This window comes from Varroa destructor, unplaced genomic scaffold (genome assembly GCF_002443255.2).
Source record: "Varroa destructor unplaced genomic scaffold, Vdes_3.0 BEIS01000003.1, whole genome shotgun sequence".
Taxonomy (NCBI): Eukaryota; Metazoa; Arthropoda; class Arachnida; order Mesostigmata; family Varroidae; genus Varroa; species Varroa destructor.
This window is the reverse complement of record NW_019211456.1, coordinates 56,740,448-56,759,940: the sequence shown is the minus strand read 5'-3', so window position 1 is coordinate 56,759,940 and position 19,493 is coordinate 56,740,448. Positions and strand designations below refer to the sequence as shown.

The 19,493-nt window shown below is 39.0% G+C and overlaps 1 protein-coding gene across 3 annotated transcripts in view; it reads right to left on the bottom strand.

The window, feature by feature from the left end:
* The window catches only part of LOC111246298 (uncharacterized), a 28,867-nt gene that overhangs the window by 4,388 nt on the left and 4,986 nt on the right, over nt 1-19,493 (bottom strand). Inside the window, exons 2-4 of one of the 3 annotated variants that reach the window (XR_002671625.2) lie at nt 2,779-2,886; nt 1,833-1,937; nt 1,042-1,403 (exon numbers count right to left, since the gene is read on the bottom strand). Coding sequence is in view for 2 of the 3 variants with exons in the window: in XM_022795651.2 (XP_022651386.1) it covers nt 1,260-1,403; nt 1,833-1,937; nt 2,779-2,886 (357 nt within the window). In the remaining variant the exon portion in view is untranslated. Of the gene's footprint in view, nt 1-773; nt 1,404-1,832; nt 1,938-2,778; nt 2,887-19,493 lie in introns of those variants that run through there. The other 2 variants (XM_022795651.2, XM_022795652.2) reach the window with 2 other exon arrangements.

Sequence of the window (19,493 nt, the reverse complement as noted above, 5' to 3'; positions counted from 1 at the left end):
ACCGGTAACACTAATAAAAAAATAAGGCCAAAAATAGAAAAAAATTGCCAGTTTTTCGATTTTGTAATTCCATTGTCGGACAGATGAACGGCTGAACTTGACAATTCTAAAAAACATTTAATCTGAAAAACTGTAAACCTAAATTTATCATATACTATAAAGGAAAGTTTAATATAAAAAAAAAAAAAAAAAGGAGGCAAAGTGCGGAGTAACATGAAGGTTTAAAAAGTATGGTATAACTGGTGTATCAAGGCAAACAAATGAAATCAGATAGTGTCAGATTTATGAAAGGCCTACATGGATGAGTGGGTCCAATCACAAGGAAATATTTTTTTCTCATGGACACCGGACTGTTCTAAACAATATATTTAGAACCTGTTTTTCAGAGGAAGCTAATTAATACAAACATTCTATTTGTCTTAGATTCAATGAGATGTTTGCGGAAAGTCGTAGAAGATTAATCGCGTTGTAAGATTTATGTTTGATATGGTAAAAGTAACCAAGTGTACCTAGAACATAGCCAATATACAGTGTATATACATAAAAATGCTATTCATATTGTTACTGTATTAAGCAGATTTGCATTTGCCGCTTCTCAAATAATAACAAACATCTTCATACCGATCTTAGCTAACTTTTTATAGGTATATTCATCATAAGGTAAAAAACAATGTTTAATTTGGCTTTCGGTTCATACTCTGAGCAGCTCGATGTTTACCAGCGTCGCCGGCGATGCGACTACCACGGATCACGACTTAATAACACGTACTAAGTGAAGCAGCATGGTCATTTATTCATGTTATGATCCATATATTTTAAGGATGTGATTACTATATATACAGGTGCCACGAAATTCGAAACAGACCAATTGGGGTAGCCTGCAGCCTGTCGCTATCTAGCTCCTTCAAATATATAGTCTCGTTAATTCCTTTCAACACAATTTATTTTTTAAAATGTATTTTCTCATTTCGTAAATATATCTCCACGTTTCCAAACTTAATATACCTCATTACATTCGGTAGTTGTGTATATGGTACATACATTGTGTGAGTGTGTTCCCTGGTCGAGCACAAGATTCATTCTTTAAATGTCGCTCAGAACTTCCGTCGGATGAGCAGTTGCAGATCATAACGCATCATTCTGATAACGAGGATTTATTCTTTGGGTCGTTTCATTTGAACCCATTGTGCGCTGATCGGAACGCCAGTATTTGGCGAACCAGCAAGATTTGGTGCTAGCATAGAATCGTTCTGTCATTACTATATTCTGTGAATTTCTTGATAGTTCTTGTGCTCTATACTCATACGCGAGAAGATAAGCCCTAGTTCAGAGATGCAGGGTCCCACAACAGAATCAAGAATTATCCGAAGACTCTGACGTATGGCAAACATGTTGATACGAAACTGCAAATACAACGATAAAACGTAGCGTTAAAAACTTATTGCCATAATAGTCTCTCTAAGGAAGCTTTGACATGGCAGTCGTCATGAAAGTATAGACCGCTTTCAACGCCACATCGATTTGTTTATTTAAGAAATATAGGCTTGGTCGTCTTTGTAAAAGCTAAAATAATACATCTTATCTCAATAATTTTGTGCTTGAATTAAACGAACTAGATTTCGGTCATGTGTGTAGAACACCAGGCGGTGGAAACCGAATATTACAAATCGCATATTATTGCTTACACGGTGACATAAGCTTTCGGCTAAAACATGACGGCTTTTACCACTCTAAATGGGGTAAAAGTGTTTTGCTGAGCAAACATGCTTGTGAGACCGCCCGCGAGTTTATCTGAGGCGGAGCAATTGCCCGCCATGTTCGCTAACACCTACCTGTCGGAGGCATGGATGTAGCAGCCAAATATGAAGACAAGACAGGATTGCGAATATAAGTCCTGCCAATAACGCCACAGGAAGCGCGCATAGTGCTGTCAAGGCCTAACCCATCATTAAATAAACAATATGTAATTAACAAGAGAACGAAAGGACAGTATCATGGCCTTTCAGCGGCTAGAGGCGTATTACTGAAATAAAGACCTAAAGAGGAACCTTAGTCTTTTTCGTCTACTAGGTAAACACACAAATACCTAGATTATCAAGAACATTTTCGCCCCTTTATTGTTTATTGCCCTCTTAATAGACCTGAATTTCCTTGGAGGGAAAAAGGATTATTTTCAAACACCATGACAAAAGTTGGGAGGCGCTGCTTTTTAACAGAAAGAACCGCTTACAACGTACGAAAGCGTAGTTCTACCAAACAGAGCTTAGGATGCTCAGCTCATAAACTAAATGCGATATAAAATAGGTAGATACACAGTATATGTCTGATGCGTAAAGGCTACCCAATTTTAGATTGGCCTATGTGACATTCATCGGGTTATTTCATATTACTCCGCGTGTACAAGTCCTATATTCATTCACACCCAACAGTTAAACTAATCTTCAATTTAGGATTTTTTTGTAAATGAAGTAACAACATTCAACATGTTTAAATGATTCAATAGCTATACGTATTGACGCGGTTGGGAAAACGAAGGCGTCCACGTAGTTAAAAAACAGAAATACTTGAACTTGTGTGATACCGTCGCATTATATAACTGACGACTGATAGATTATATCAGATTCGCCCGGTCCCATATTTGTACTTTGCAAGAGCAGATAGATCTCTCTCTGTCTTCGGTTGAACTTGCATATTCTAGCATAGCAGCACAGCAGAGTTTCTTTCGGTGTCTATTTTGGCTAATTCTTTATTTAGCCACTATACATTTATTAGACTTACTTTATAAGTGATGTCCTTCGTCACGCCAAAGACTTTCGTCGCGAGAGACCATACCTGCGGTACTGTTTTATACTGATCCGGCTCAGCGATGAGTTCTTCCAGCGTAAGCTAAAAAAAAAAAAAATTGAAATATTAGAATTGTCTTCTGATTTGAATAGGATTGAATTTATAAATGCAGTCATTAAAAAGTCAACCTAAACATAGTATTTAAGGGTTATTTTTCAAGAATTTTCGACACAATAAAGCAAATCAAATTGAAAAATGGCGGGATTTTTTAATCTGGTAAATGGTGAAGGACAGCACATTAATGCAACAAAATGCCTCGCTATATAAAAAGGGTTGTGACTTTCAAATTACTGTTTGTGTTTACAAGAGATTAAATTGCGATTCGGGCTACTATAATTTAACTAAAATTTCGCGCGAACGCTTTTGTTCAACTAGTCCCAATTAATCCATTTCATTGCAGTAGAATAAGGATGTACGATAGGGGTAGACCGAGTCACGTACGGCCTCCTCTGAGACGCGCTCGAACGTGTTATCTCTCCGTCTCGAAACGACTATCATCAGCTTACTTGCATTACGTATTACTAGTCATACAAATAACGGGCACGCATCACAAGAGTCATACAAGCCTTCAAACTTCAGCCTGGCTATTATCGGCACGACATAGACGTGTCAGCCGTTGACATCACATTGCCGAGGTCCGCATAGAAGGTTACGTGTATTAAATAGGAAGTAGATTTTTCGATTCTCCTAGTTTTAACACATTAGTAAGGAGCAACGTTTAACATATTAAATAACAATGCGTGATTAAGTGTTATATCTATAAGGTGGGACGACAATATGTCACATGCACTCCCCCTTGCTGTTCAGCCAGCACTTCAGAAATTTCTCGACAGCTGCAGAGGGTCTGTGCGACTACTCGGCGTCATGGGGGTCATAAATGTGGGACCATCACTGGCGCAAATTTCAGCGTTGACAAATGTCCATTGTGCCGTATAGTTACCGTGCTGCTTCATAGATCCATTAGAAAACCCCACAGTGTGGCAAGATCCACCCTGGCTAGGCCTAGTGCGGTAGCATCCTTGATGCTATATCAAAAAAATAATTTTGAAGGTTTGTATACACAATGAAAATAACTGAAAACTTTAGAAAAATAGCAGACGTTGTGTAGTTGCATTACCATATATAATGTAGTTAGAGAGAGAGCTTCTTTGAACGACTCGGCGCTTTGGTACGTTCTGTAGCTATGGCGCTCTTTAAAGTATGAAAACAATCGGAATCACAAATCGGACTTCGATCTGAAAAACAAGAGGGCGGAAGCCATGGTTCAAATCTATTTTCCTCTATCCGATCCGTAATTAAAGCGTATTGTGCGCTGTTGATTGCCACGCCAAACGTCCATGAAGCCTTTTAGGAAATGGAGCTATCTGGCAGTATTGACCATTTCCTTTACTGGCGACATGTCGTCATAAATGCCCTGATATTTAGCAGAGAAAACACTAGACATGTCCTATTTTGCTCAAAAACTATCATAACCTTTACAATCTGTTTGGGACTCTGACATATAATCACCTTCTCTGCATCAATCTGCAATCATCAATTTTCGTTCTTGAAATAAAGAAACTGTACCAGTAGCGAACGATTATTGCTTAGGATCTCTTTGTCCAGTATTTTTATCGATCGTCAATGTGTACAATTTATGCCCTCTCCTTCAGGAAGCGAGACAGGGTCTCGGTCGCATCATTTTCAGCAGGAAACGATATGTTTGCTTCTAAATCCATTACTGTCTAAAGATACTTTAAAGGCTTAGGATAAAGAGTCGCCATTTTTTCGGCTAATAGTGAATAGTTTACAAGGTATTCTACTCGTAAGATGACTTCAAATTGGCTAATATCAAAACGCTCATAATAGTATGCCAGAGACCAATGTTTGCTATTTGGTATTTGACGGTATTTTTTTCATTTTCTAGAGCTCTTCGGAAGCTGGAAGCATTTATTCGAATATTGCCGCGTGGTTTTTTTAGCAGGTACGTTGTAGCAAGCCATGGAATACATGACAATTCGAGTGGTTTACGAGTATGCGATTCATTTTAGACCTGCAACGACGGAATCAATTTGGCGTATTAAGATCGGATTCGGTGCGTCGTCTGCTAAAGAGCCGTTATTTTAGAAAATGCTGGAAAGCACTTTCTCAACTTGCCAGTAAGTCTTGTTAAAAACCCGCTCTAAAAGAAAGTATCGATATGTTGAGAGCTGTGGAGCCGACCGATCTCAAAGTTTATCGATACTAGCTAACGCTCAGGTTAAATGTACGCGAAAATAGTTATTTGCCGTAGTAAAATTATCAAGCTAAAACAATAGGTGGCAAATGCTCAGTTCAAAGTCGAAGCCGTAGGAATGCTTGCTTTCACACTGACCATTTGGGCATCATATTGTGATTTAGGATGAAAAATCATGCATTACTCTTACATACTAAAATGTTTTCATGATTCTCTTAAAATAGAAAGATTTTGTGCGAATTTCAATCTGATGTCTTTTGGAGGCTTCAACTTACATAGCCCAGACCTGTGCAGCGGTGGAATATTTAAGTTATCGTTCAAATAGCGACGCGTCAAGCTATACTATAGCTTAAAACATAAAACACGCTTCTATAAAGAGTTCACAAAATTAGTTTACTATCTTGCGTTTTAAGCTAAATCTAATATATATATATATATATATATTAGCGTTGTCGAAAAAGTATTGAGCGATGTTAACCAAAAATAAAGCAGACATTTTCGACAAAACTAAATAGGTACAAAACAGGTAGTCCAACGGTAAATCCGCATGCGTCAAAACTCTCGCGACGGCTTGTAATCCTATTAGTTGTTGAAAATAGATATCCAACACAATTTTCTCTCAGGCACTAACATCTCATCATGCATTGTTCCTTTCCAATCCCATGAAACACAGTGAATCTCTGGCTTCAGCTAGAACTTTGCCACAGATTGTATTAATTTACATGTCGTATATGATACTTTTTTTCATCGCTCGTGATCAGTCGTTTTATAATAGATAGCTCGATTTAGTTGTGCTTCTTTCGGAGTACATTTTTTTTTTGCATCAAGATTTCTTTAAATTATCTTCCTCGACTGGCTCAAAACTATTTGCTCGGTAATTCTCTAACGATATGGTGACTACTTCCGCGTTGGCTCACCGCCTGCTCAACTTTCGCAATAATTTCACCGACTTTTTCCATAATTGCTTTCCCACTACAAAAAACATTTTTCCTATTGGATTTTTTTTTAATCTGAAATTTTTTGCAGATCCATCTTTGAATTGTTTCTTCCGATAACGCATTTTAATACCCATAGACACGGCGTCTAGTCGTAGTCAGATTGCAAAATCATATTAACTGTATTGTCGCGCTACGGCCTATGATGAATCATCATGTTTAAATATAGTGAGTAACTCATAGCATAGTGAGGACAGATCATGTGAGAGGTGGGCGTATTAGTATTTCAACTGTCTCGCCGAGAACGTTGTGTCCGACCAAAAGCTCGACCTAGTCCAGGTTTAATATATGATTCGCTGTTGTCCTATTGCCTCTTATGAGAGCAGTGATCGGCTTCTGCGGCCCTGCAGGTACTTTCAAATGTTATGGGTATAGAATATAATCGCAGATTGGACGCACTGTATAGGAACGCCCAAACCCATGAAAAGTTCTAAACTCATCATATAAATCTAAATATATAGAATGTAGATCTTAGCGTAGTTGAATAGCTGTTAATAATACCCTTGAAAACCGGAGTTTTACCGACATTATTAAGACACCGGGATTGTGTATAGTTTTACTATAGATGTTCGAAGAAGAAGATCTTATAGGCATAATGATTATCAGTAACTTGCCAAAACTTTACTGGACGGTTAATTCGAGTTCTTGTCCTATAGATCAACTAACTACAACATACAGTTTGGTTGTGGTAAGAAAGAACGAGTCTAGGTCAGCTGAACGATAACTTATTCAGAAATTAAACAATCCAACAACGGACTGATTCAAATACTTGCAAAATGAGTATCCCATATTCACGACCTATATGCCATCGAGTACTTGCACCAATCCGCGTATGATTAAATTCAGCTGGACCTGGTACAAACGCACACGTCTTACGCTGCTTAAGTTGGAATTGTCCGCGAAATGGTAATGCTTGAAAAATTAACTTTTTATCGTTACACAGATGTTCCGTTTTTTATTTCTCTCAGATTTAAACTTATTATCAACAATGCACACGCTACCACACACTGCTCATTAGCTAACTTCAACCTGCTGTATCTTCCATAATTTAGAGCCAAAAATGTGTTATAGATTTGAAAAATACGCTTGTTAGGACAATTGGGATAGGTACAATGTAGGGTAGCCATGTAAATGTCGCTTGTTCATTTAGACATCGTTCCGGATCTAGATACTGCATACGATGACATATCTGTAACGCTTATCCAAGAGAATGACGTAGTATTTCCGGAAAGACGTAAATGACAACCGTGGAAGCAAAAATACAATATCGCACGTCCTGATCTTGTGTCTGGAACATGTTAGTTTAAATGACAATACTAGTCTGCTCAAGTCTATTACCCTTCAAGAAGTCCAATTGTTTTCTTCCGTATTTATCAACGTAGATTATTTAGGACTAAGTGATAACTACTATCTAGTTAATTTTATTATATTCGTTTCCCTAAGAGTGGTTTGTTCCCACTTTAGTTTGGAGTAAAGACAAGTTACCTACATTTTGCTAACACAGACACACACTCAGTTATACAACATCTATCAAGTTGACTGAACTGTTCGTTACGCAATGTGTATGGACGGTATACCATGATATTGATCATGCAATTCACCCCAGCTTTAGTATACGTTCTATATATCAACTTATTTTATAGAAATGTAGAAGTCATAAGAAGAAGAATAATTATTACCAGATATCTTTTAGCTTCTCCACTTTTGACTGATTCTTGGCTGAGATTGTCTCACAGCTTTTTACTCTTGGGACGCTTTTGATCCAGCTACGAGAATCGAAAGGTTTCAGTGTCGTCGCTATCACGCGTCTTCCGCACGTGCTCAGCCAATTGCTATCAGTAGCAATTGTCCGTCTTCCTTAACAATCTGATAATTCCTTAAATCGTACTCGTCATCTTTCGTGTATATCGTCTACACCACTAGTGCTTGCCTGATTAGTGGAATAGCTTTGTTTTTCAGAACCTCAGAGATCTGACAAAATTGGCTGATGATATTTGCATAGTTATCGCCCCAGCTATTATTGGGTATTGCCGGATGCCAACACGGTGATACCCGTGCCCAGCGCAACTAGAAGCGACAACTTATATGGAGCAAGTTTCCTATGTTTCTTTGGCAAATTATAACATTAGCAGGGGTAGATGACCCCAATTTTTAGCCATTGTACGTATCCTTAGATTCCAAAGTAAAAAAAAAAAAAAAAAAAAACATTACCTGAATAAAGAGATGACAGAAAAAATGTAAAGTAAGCTTTTAAATCGTATATGATATCTGACTTGCCCATGGGCGAAGTAAGGGCGTAATACGAACGAAAAATTATGATCAAAATAGACTAGCTAGACAAACAAGATCAGTTGTATGTCAATTTTTAATGGCCATCTAGGGAACAGTCTCATGAAATCAATAATGTATAGCGCAATGAAAAGTGCTGGGTAGACATAAAGGACACTAAATATTTAAGCGTGCATGGGAGATAGGCCTCTTCGGTCTGCCACCGCTGAGTAAAGTCAACTCTGTGACAGCAGCTTCCCTTCCCTTCGGTTTGCCAGCTTCATCGATGCGAGACACATGACCTGCTTTCGAAAAGGAGCGCATCGCTTGTCGTTCGTCCTCTTTCAGGCCACTCATTGTTATTTTTTGTTATCCCTGCATAATGAACGCAGCATAGCTAAAAAAACAACTAAAGGTTCATTTATAACTTTCGCTGTACAGTCGAATCAAGCGGACACCGATTTTGCCTACAAACATTTTTACTATGCTAGCTAATCTATATATTTATGATACCGCATTTGAGTTTTCAGGTAACTTTCCAAGCCTCACATTTTCTTTAAGGATCTTATGTAGAACTAGTATCCACATAGCCCATCACACTTATGAATAGGGGAACAACTTGAGCTGCCGAAAATTCTCAGACAAAGTATACATTCATACATGCGTACAAGATATACATAGCATCGCCAAGTAAATAAGTAATACCGTAGTCAATAAATGGCTCCCAGCGCAAGACGAGATATCTATTCCAGGTATCCGTGAGTTTAATACGCAGGCACCGACAATTAACATCTATACACTTCTACCCTGCCAGGTTCCATGTGGCGTATTGCACAAGGTAAAAAGTATGGGAGAATATATTTTCCATATATCACTGAAATTTAGTTCCCAAATAACGAAAAAAAAAAAAAAACATTTCATGTTATTGCTCCTATCTACTTAGGTATTTTCATATCGAATGCTATTAGTGCTGGTATATAAAAAATGTAGATGTTTACTATGTGATGATACGTAGTAGATTATTAAGTCGGAATAGAAGTAATAAGCATTTATTGAATGAAAAGGGTACTACTTAATTTCAATTCTAGCAGCTAACTAATCTGTATGTGTTCAGCTATCATTCTCCAGCCTCGTTTCCATCTCTCCTCAATCAATTTATTTGATCATTATCGTCCGGCCTGGTATTGAGGGATTAGTCCAGTCAAGTTCCGAGATCTTCTTCGTTGTCAAATGTACGCTTATCACTTTTTTTTTCAGAGTAGTAAGAGGTAGTCCCTAGCTCTAAAGAACATGATGGGTGCAGAAAAAATCATGCGCTTGCTTTTATAGCCTTTGCCGTGTGTGGTCTGCTTGAGCCATGGAGCAAGATGATTCTTCTCCGACTATCAAGCTGTTTCTACTGAATAACTTCATTCAGTCAATGGTACCGGACCGTGTACAAGCGGCCCTTTTGACTGTTCTCTTTGCGAGCATTTCTTGGTGCATAAGATTCCGCTAGTCCTATTAAACGCAGCAAGGTTTGACTTAGCTCACGGCTTAGGCATATCCCCCGAAGCCACCAATCGTATCGACATGGATGCCTCGCTTCCCATCGCCCGTTAGAATTTCCTTTCGAGATGACTGCCCATTGCTCAATGCCACGCGAAATGTTGAAAATCAATGAGAATCTGCGTTTCGCGCTTCACGCAATTTATAATACACCCAAACTCCCGAATTTTGCGCTAAAAAGCCACAAACTTAAGAAGCCGTACGGTAATCTGCTATTCTCAGCTTATTTTTTCGGCTAGCTGACAAACTGCTTGCCATCCGAGATGCATTCTGACTTTGTTGTTGTATTGTCGGCCGAAGTGAGGTATATCCTCCAAGTTTAAGGCTACATATATATGAGCTTAGCCAACCCCTTCGAACAGCTTCCTCAGTTAGAGTGCCCTCATCGTATATGGCATAACTATTCGTTGGAGTCTGCCCCAGCAGCGTTTGAGCTTAGCAGAAGAAAAACAAAATGGATACTATGAATAGGCTTTTTTCATTCGAAACTTCCAGCTTTGGAGTGTAAACTAGACGTAAAATTCAGTTCGCTCTACGCTTAAGTAATAACGGACCTAGACATAAACAAAAACACCTTTGAACGGTAGATACGGAAGTAAGCAGACAGCAAAAGTACGTGAAGCCGATAGGGAGCGAGCACTGAGAACAATGACGATCACCAAGGTGTTTACTTAATATTTGCCTATGATATAAGCGTGTTAGATTTATTTAGGCCGCGAACCCACACGAGGAGGGTACTGTTGTAAAGTTGTAACCTTTGGTACTTCGTTTGAGCGTAGCTGTAACTTTCAGCAGTTAAGTATTTGCTTTTTGTTTTTTTTTTGTTTTTTTTTTTTTTTCGTAACGTATTTCTGTATTCTAATTATCCCTTATTTGATGAGAAAATTTATTTTGTCAGGTTAAAGCTGGCGTTAAAACGTTTTCTTAATGCGGAGTAAGGAAACTAGAATGGGGCTGGCAGACTCAACTGTTTGCATATTTGCAGCTTTGTATTTCTAGCATAACAATGATTAACCCGAAACAATTGACCAAAACGCGGTTCATCGATATCGAAACAGATAGCAAGCTTAACTGTTTTTAAATTGTAAAAAAAGTTAGTTCGGTTTCTATATTTTGTTACGCTATCGGGCCACTCTGTCGTGTTGCCAATGCTGACGGGAATCGGGTATCTATGTAAATGACCAGCTTATAAATGCGGCAGAATCCTAGCGGACCGTCCATATCCGTAGTTCAGATCTACTGAAGTTATCTATTCAGCAAGCACAAGCCGCTTCCTAAAATGATGCTTGCTGCTTATGTTCTGTTCTGTTCGCGTAGCTGAGTTCTTGCAGTTAAATCCAGAGTGGCCTAGCGCTATTTACAACGCGTTTTGCATCGTTTGCCTGATCTAAATTGGTCCGATACGAACACTGAACAGCGGTGTATTAGTATGTGAAAGGAAAACGAAAGCTTTTGTGTCATAGGCTCCAGTGTCCTTGCAACTACATTATTCTTATATTTGGATAATGACCTTAGTCAGCTAATGCTAATTTATGTGTCCGCATTTAACTGCTTCGGACAGTAATAGTTGTTATTCCATTGGATTATATGCAAAATACTCAACGATACGGGGACCGAAGTCATCATTGAACATTGCGGTCCCTAATTACAGTCATGATTTCATGACGCACCATTGAATTGTGCCAATTCCTGTAATTCATGCATGAGGCCTATTGGGAAATTTAAATATGGAGCAGATATATTTTTTATTGTTATTTTTTTTTTAATACGGAATCCTCCGATATCTGAAGTGACTACCTTACGGCGTAACGCTGGGAATACACTGGCAACTTCTCTATTCTATTATTTTAATTTGGCCGGTATCGTTATAGTCGGTGTACGCGAACTGGCCGCTGTCTCCTCCATTAGCTAACAAATATGCTAGACAAGTCTTTGACTGCCTATAATTTAAAAATGGATCATCCTATCCACCACACGTATTCCTAGTTGGGTACGTCGTTCCCAAAATTTATAAAAACCATATTGCGAAGACCAGCACTTTTTTTTTTGACAACTATCCAGCTTTTACGCCTGCCACAAACGTTCTTCCTATCCATAACTGGTTCATACACTGTAGAATCTCAAGTGTATCGTTATCCATTTCTTAGATTTTTTTCCTATGTAAAGAGTGACCACTAAAATTACGTGCAGCATTCAGTTAAAGTAGATGTTCCCAATCATTTCATCGGATCGCAACGAAGGTCAGGGCGCTGGCTTTAAAGAGAGAGAAAAAAAAAAAAAAAAAAAAACTCATAACTATTATTTGATTTAGTTTAGAAAAAATATTCCGACAACCGACTCATCCGACGCAAATGGCTATTTCTTTTTCTAAGAGCCCGCTTATTGCACGACTCTGCTCCCAAACATACTTCGCAAACGATATACTCCACAGGCTGTAAGGGCTTCGAAAAGACCGCCAAACATATAAGGCATTACCAACCCAAAAGCGGTCGAACGACTTAGGTACCAGCAGCGCCTAGTGTACATTCAGGACAATTGCAGTATGCTGAAGAAAGGAAAATCACTGCTCGCCAACCGTTCTTTGAACCCGTTGATACAGGATTAAGATTATCGACGCGATGCTTTCTCGACTTTCTTGTTATAGCACACGTATTGGCCTGGCGCCTTTCTCGAGACTAAGTCATCCGATTAACATTAGATACAGGCATCCTACGAATGTACTCTGCCCTCAAATACTTCAGTTATCGTTTATTTTCTAACGTACGATATACTTGAGTATTCTATCCACAGTGTTACCTTATAATAGTAATATAAACATTTATGCTAGCTAATTGTGTGTGACTTTGTGGACAAAAGCAAATATTTTCTACAACAAAATGGAAATACTGAAAAAAATCCTGGGCTCCCTTGTCGTGCGCAAAGAGTAATGACTAATTCCAAGAAAAATTATAGATAAGCTTAGCTAAACTTATAATAATAGACTTCCTGTCTTATAAGGAAGATGCTGATTTCTTCTAGTAGTTACTAGCATTAATACTATAATTCCTTGGTTTAGAATAGCTAGCTTACCTAATACATCTCGCTACATAACGCCGATGGCCGTCATTTCTATATCACGGCACACAGCGTATTTTTTTTTTCTGGTACGTGTATTTTACTTTATTTATTCATTGATTTTACCGTCTCTAAATTTACGCATGACAAACTTATCATCTAAATCAACAGTGTCGCTGAAGGGGTTCGAAGTTTATAATGCTGCAACAGTGAGTTGGGATGCACGTCATTGTCTCTCACCTGCGCCTTAGGGTGTCGTCACATAAAAATTGTCAATCACAGCTCCGTAGAGTGACTGAGATTAACAGCGAGTAAGATCTTATCGTTTTCGGTGAGATCATTGAGTATATATCGTATCGTATCGTAAATCTCGGCCAAAGGATGTTTGTTAGGCGTTATTTGAATATCATCTGTCATAGTTAGCTCTGACACACGTCAGTATAAGACAGACTGTTTGGTAATTGAATCTATTCAGCTAATCTGCATGTATCAAAGACTGTTGTAGAACGATCCCTATCAGATGTGTGATTAATCGTGTAGAAGTGAGAGCACAGGGCGTCTGAGCGTTTGCGTCGTATGTCAAAAGTAGACTATGCCCACGTTCGCTGGGTCTATACTTGGGAGAATTTTAATTTATTTCTCTTTTCATAGTGTATAGTAATGAAAACAATGAGCCAAGCGTGTTTAGCCCTCCCAACAAATTCATACGAGACGGTTTGTCACTGTATATGTATCGAAATCTAAATCTATGAGTCTCTATAATATTGCAGAACGAATTGTCGTCGGCCGATTTTGCCCCTTTTTCCCTTTGTTTCTGCAAAGAGTTAGACTGTCGGGCGATAAACAAGGCAGCGTTTACGATTTGCGAGAATTGAACGCTAAATATTACAACAGTATCTGTTTCTTGTAGGAACTTGATATTAAGATAGAGATTTGATTACGGTATCGCCCAGGACGCGGAAATACCCTTCATTGATGAAGAAAACGCTCGAACGATTTTTATTGATTAGGGGACGCGAAGGGACTGACGTATTCGTAGATATCGTAAGGTCGCCAAAGGCTCGAACGAATCACAGTATCGCTACAACAAAGAGTACTGTGAATGCGGCAATGCCCTGCTCAATGACTCCACCTATCGTTGAGCACCCTGTGACCCATTTAAAACGAAAGTTATACCTATAGGGAACATGTTAACTCAACAATTGTAGATCCAAGACCATCGTCAGTAGCGTCTGTTGTTCGCTAACCAGACGTCACAGCACTAGAATAGCGATCTGTTCAGTTACATCTATTTCTTGTATGGTGTGAACCATTTATAAGGTTCACTTTTAACCGTATAGTCTTGTGAAGGAAAAACCCAGGGGTGACGAATTCGCTCAAAAAAAAAAAGACCACGGTTCAGTGCGGCTTGTGGGGGCGAAAATGTTGTTTGGGTTTTATGATAACGTAACACACAGCAATAGTCCGTGACGGCATACCTAGGTCGATTTGGGTCACTAATGCGCATCGTTTTCGGTGCATTGCCATAGTTGAATTCCAACTTTAGCAGTTGCTTATCATAATGCTGTATCGGTTTATTGGAGAAAGCCCAGACAAGTCCAGTAAGACCCAGGCCGGTTAGACCTATTTGTAGGAGCAACACTCGGATGCTATGCCGAAGAGGTTATTTTGAGGATTTGTTCACATAATAGCGATAGCAATAAACGTTAAAAAAAATTAAAGAAACATGAATAAAAGAGTCAGTAACGAGCTCTATCCTAGCATGTTGCAAACCTGTAACCAAAGTGTGGGAACCAAAGATGCAAAGTGTGGAAGAATTTGTCGAAGCTATTATTTCTTTATTACGTGACGCTCGGGAAATTGATCGCATAAGCGTTCATTTGAGATTGCTCGTGGAGTTTTACCAAATTAAACTTAGTACCAATTCAAATACGCTGTGGGCACCAAGGGATGTATTCAAGGATCGTTCACCTCAAAGAAATACCACCTCACGCGGGAGAATATTATGCGCTATTCCGAAAGGATAGTGGAAACCTCTACACGTTCACCTAGAAGAAACGGCTTCTTCTGTCAGAGCACGTCAAAAACGCCTCGAACTCAAGACGTTCTTAGAAGCAATCGAAGGATTATGCCGCATTCCGTAAACTAACTGCTTTTAGCATCGCCATCTAAATTGACGGCTTTTGCGAAGTTTCTACCTCGTCTACCAAATGTGGCGAGACATACAAACTGTCGCCAGGATCAGCCAATGTGCATTATATATAGAGCTTCTATATTTGCTGTAGTTTGCAGCGTCGCTTCCAAGGTGAGAATACCAGTGCCCTTGTCTGGACAAGATTGAATGAGAGCTCAGCGAGCTCCTGTTTACGCCAGGCTTAAGGGAACACTGTATTACTGGGGATTGCACGAGCCCAGGTTGAAGGTACAACCATTACCTGTTTCTCAGGGAAGAGAGGCCAATTTTGCGGCATCCAGAAAACCGTACAGCAGGTACTAGCTAAAGCACTTTTGCATCGGTCCCGATGTTTATCCTCCAGTCAAGATGGTAGTTGCATGATGTGACGGTCCCTGAACAAGTACGCGCGTGCTCAAACGTCTGTTCCCATTTAAAAAAATCTGCATTTAGAGAAGCGATCTGTTGGAGAAGGTGCAGTGCCACGTAGACGCAAGACCGATAAAAGAGGTTTGGTTTAAGCAAATAGAATGGGGGCCAGGGATTGTACGAAAATGCTGTGGATGGTCAAACAACCTTGACAAGCTACGGCAAACCTTGACCTGCTCTCAGACAGGCGTTGCAGGCCTGGGGTTTGGGTTGGGATATATACGTGGTTAATGTGATCAAGTGTTATGACATGTACTAATAATATATTAAGTCGTAGGTATATCCGTCACTATTGCTATATAAGGACGAAATGTAGAATGAACAAATCGCGTTGGTGTCGGCATTAATGCGTCTTACTTTATATCTACGTTTTGTTCACACGGATCGTGTAGTATGTTTCGTTGGTAGGACCTAAAACAGTCACTACTGGATTGTGTCAACCAGAAGCTTAGTTCTCCAAGTTCCTATTTTGTTGTCATATATATATATATATATATAAAGTATATATTAGAGCGTTCGAGGCACCCAAGCAATATGACGATCTTTTTATGAGAACATGTCTTGCAAAAACTCAATAGACTAACGGTTTTAGTCTTCAAAACATATCTTGAATCTGCTGTTTATGACGTCCCGATAGTCGCATAGAATAACGGTGAACAAGTACAATGGAGTAGTATCCTTACACTCGAGGGTCGTATAAAGCTAACGGATGAGGGTGCTAGCTTCGATAGTTGCAATGCACGTTTACCGGAGATGATTTAAATGGGAAGAGTCGGAACCGTAGCCGGATCGATGCAATATGTCGCTTGCGGCAACGTTTACACATCTGATTAAATTGTTTACTCTTCCCTCGTATTTAACGAACACATGTAATTGCAGCGTAATAGCACAATTATAATATATAGGCGCTATGGTGTAATGAAAATCATTAGCCATCTATTTTTTTTTGCCGTGGTTCGAAAAGCGACAGCTTGCCGACAAAAATTGCTCTTATTGAACAAATGAAACATTACATCTGATTCAGGTATAAGTGTAAAACATAATAAATTTACATTTGAGGTATCTAGAATATTTCTACACACTCATACATATTACTCTCCGTTAGGTCGAAGACTAGCTAATAACCTCATTACTTTCATCTATTTTTTGATACAAAAAAAAAAAAAAAGATTGATGTTTTTTCAAAAGAAGTCTTGATAAACGATAATTATGATCAGAACTAAATAATTCGATTCTTTGGATTGTCACTAGATTTCTTTTTCGGCGTTATCGATACGTAAATACGATGAGTTATAACGATAAATAGTTTGAATTATGGTTTCTCCTTTACGTATAGTGAACAACATATGTAAGGTGGTTTCTTTTTATAAAAAAAAAAAAAAAAAAACTCTAGCCATATGCATTTACATACGAGTCTCGCGTAGAATAGTGCTTGTTACGGGTTGAATCAAAGCGGGAACTTTCATCACTAGAACAATGATAATCTTGATAAACACCAGTCATTTTTATTGAACAATATTTTAGATAGATTAAAATAGATTCGGTAAATGTCTGTAGTATAGATTAATGGGATTATTGGCGGCTCCGGTGTCTGCATTTTCTATAGGAATCAGATGTCTAGTTCTATGTAACGTAGTCGTTCCGTATAAATACAATAATTAGTCGTGTGTATTTTTGTTTTCGACAACTATTGTTGATTGTTTGTTCAAGCACATAAGAATAAATCAAGGACGTTCCCAAGCTCCTCTCGTGTAACCTTCACTTTTTTATAAGTGCCTATATCAACCTACAAACTCTGATTTGCAGGCAACAATCGGAAGTAGCAACTTTGGTTGTCTGCTAGCAACAGAGGGAGCTGCTACGTATTGATACAATAACTGCATTGTCATGATCGCAGCGCCGCCCGTTTATAAATCTCGCAGAAACCAATAGCTATATTGAAAGCACATCACTTTTAAGCTTCAGCTTTTAACTCGTTATGCCTGGGTTGAACGGCGTCAAGGGTGTACCAGAAATGTGCCAGTTCTTCAATACATAGTCGATTAGTAGTACGATAAGCCCAACTTTCCTCCTACAAATACTTACGTAACGTACCTACATACGTCTCTGCTACTGTGATTGACTATTCTTTGTGAGCCTTCGTTCGATGACTGTGAACCTAATTGTTAGAAACGCCGGCATATCTAGATCACGGAGACAACAGGGTTTGTAGGGTAGTAGAGATTTGGTTGAAGTAACATCACCAGGACTACTGGACTAAGGCATCAAGCGGCTCATAGTAATTTTATAACGCGATAATGTCATGGTGTGGCAGGCGGCACCTACACAAGCTTCTTTTATAAATGTGAATCCGTTGATGGTTTTAGGAAAGACCGACTTGCATAGATATGTGACCTGCGTAAGAGCAGGACTGAGGTTCGTTTGCAAATATAATGATTTAGCAATTATGTATTCAATGTACACAGGCATTCGGAGTAGGTCGGAGCTAACTGGTCCTGCGCAGAAGCAATGTGATTATAATCTTATAGCACCTCATCGAGTCTCAATAGCAAACAATAATCTTTATTCAAGTTCGATTATTTTCTCCTGCTTTAAAGTGCGGATGCACTGAGTCCCGTCCTCAACATAAGCCGTAGGACTGGAGCCACCGTTCGACCTCACCGCTGAAGAAGGACGTATGGCAACATGTTTTCAAACAAACTGATAGTTTCCCACGCGGTGCGGCAAGTTGTCTTTGTCTTGCTGAAACCGAAGACTCTTTGCTTTCGATATCCTAATTTTGATTCACAGAAATATGTCGTAACATGTCACGACAGGGTTCGTCACGTACTGTCTTATTAATTAATGTCTTTCTTTAGTTAATTTTTAACGTTTATAGCTATCGCTACTGCGTGAACAAATCCTCAGAACAATCTCTTCAGAATAGCATCCAAGTGTTGCTCCTACAAATAGGTCTAACCGGCGTGGGTCTTACTGGACTTATCTAGGCTTTCTCCAACAAACCGATAAAGCATTATGATAAGCAATTACCGAAGTTGGAATTGAAGCCGCGATGGTCGGAGGCTCGTGGCTACTATGGCAATGCGATGCGCATTGGCCGCCTAGATCGACCTAGGTATGCCGTCAGAGACTGTTGCTGTGTGTCACGTTATCATTTTCAAATATTCAATTTTCAAAAATTTCAAAAAAAAAAATAAAATCCAAATAACATTTTCGCCTTACAAGCCGCAGTGCAGCGTGGTCTTTTTTTTGAGTGAATTCATTCCTGGACACTCACCCTTGAGTTTTTTTTCTTCAGTTAAAAATTAACTTTATAAAAGATGATTGAACAGATCGCTATTCTAATGTTGTGACGTCTAATTAGCAAACAAAAGACGCTACTGACGATAGTCCTAAATCTATAATAACTCTACCCTATAGATATAACTGTAAAATATAACGAAATGAATCACAGGGTGCTCAACAATAGGTCGAGTCACTGAAAAGAACTTCCTTACATTCACACTATTCTTTACTATTATTTATTTACACACTATTATTTTTATTATTTATACACACGATATTGTGATTTGTTTGTTCGGTTCGAGCCGTTCGCGACCTCACGATATCCACGAATTTCTTGATCATTTACGCTAGTGTTTCCCACGCAAACGAGAAGTGCCGTCCATTGTCGACGCGACGTTTGCGGAACGTCATCGTGATTTGCAAAGATTTAACTCACACCATAATGTTCTATCAGCGGGAGTTGCAAATGCTGCTGTGTTTATGGCCTGACGATCTGCTAGCTCTGGTTATCTACAAACATTGGGGTAGAAGGACAAGACGGAACCCAGACCTTTAGTCTTCCTTATACCTACTTTGCTTGGAGTGGCGCTTTAAAACGAGCCAAACCATGTGTCTATGCAACAAAAGCCTTTACGAAGAACCTGACGATGACTCACAGATTTATTTTGTCCGCACTTCCGAA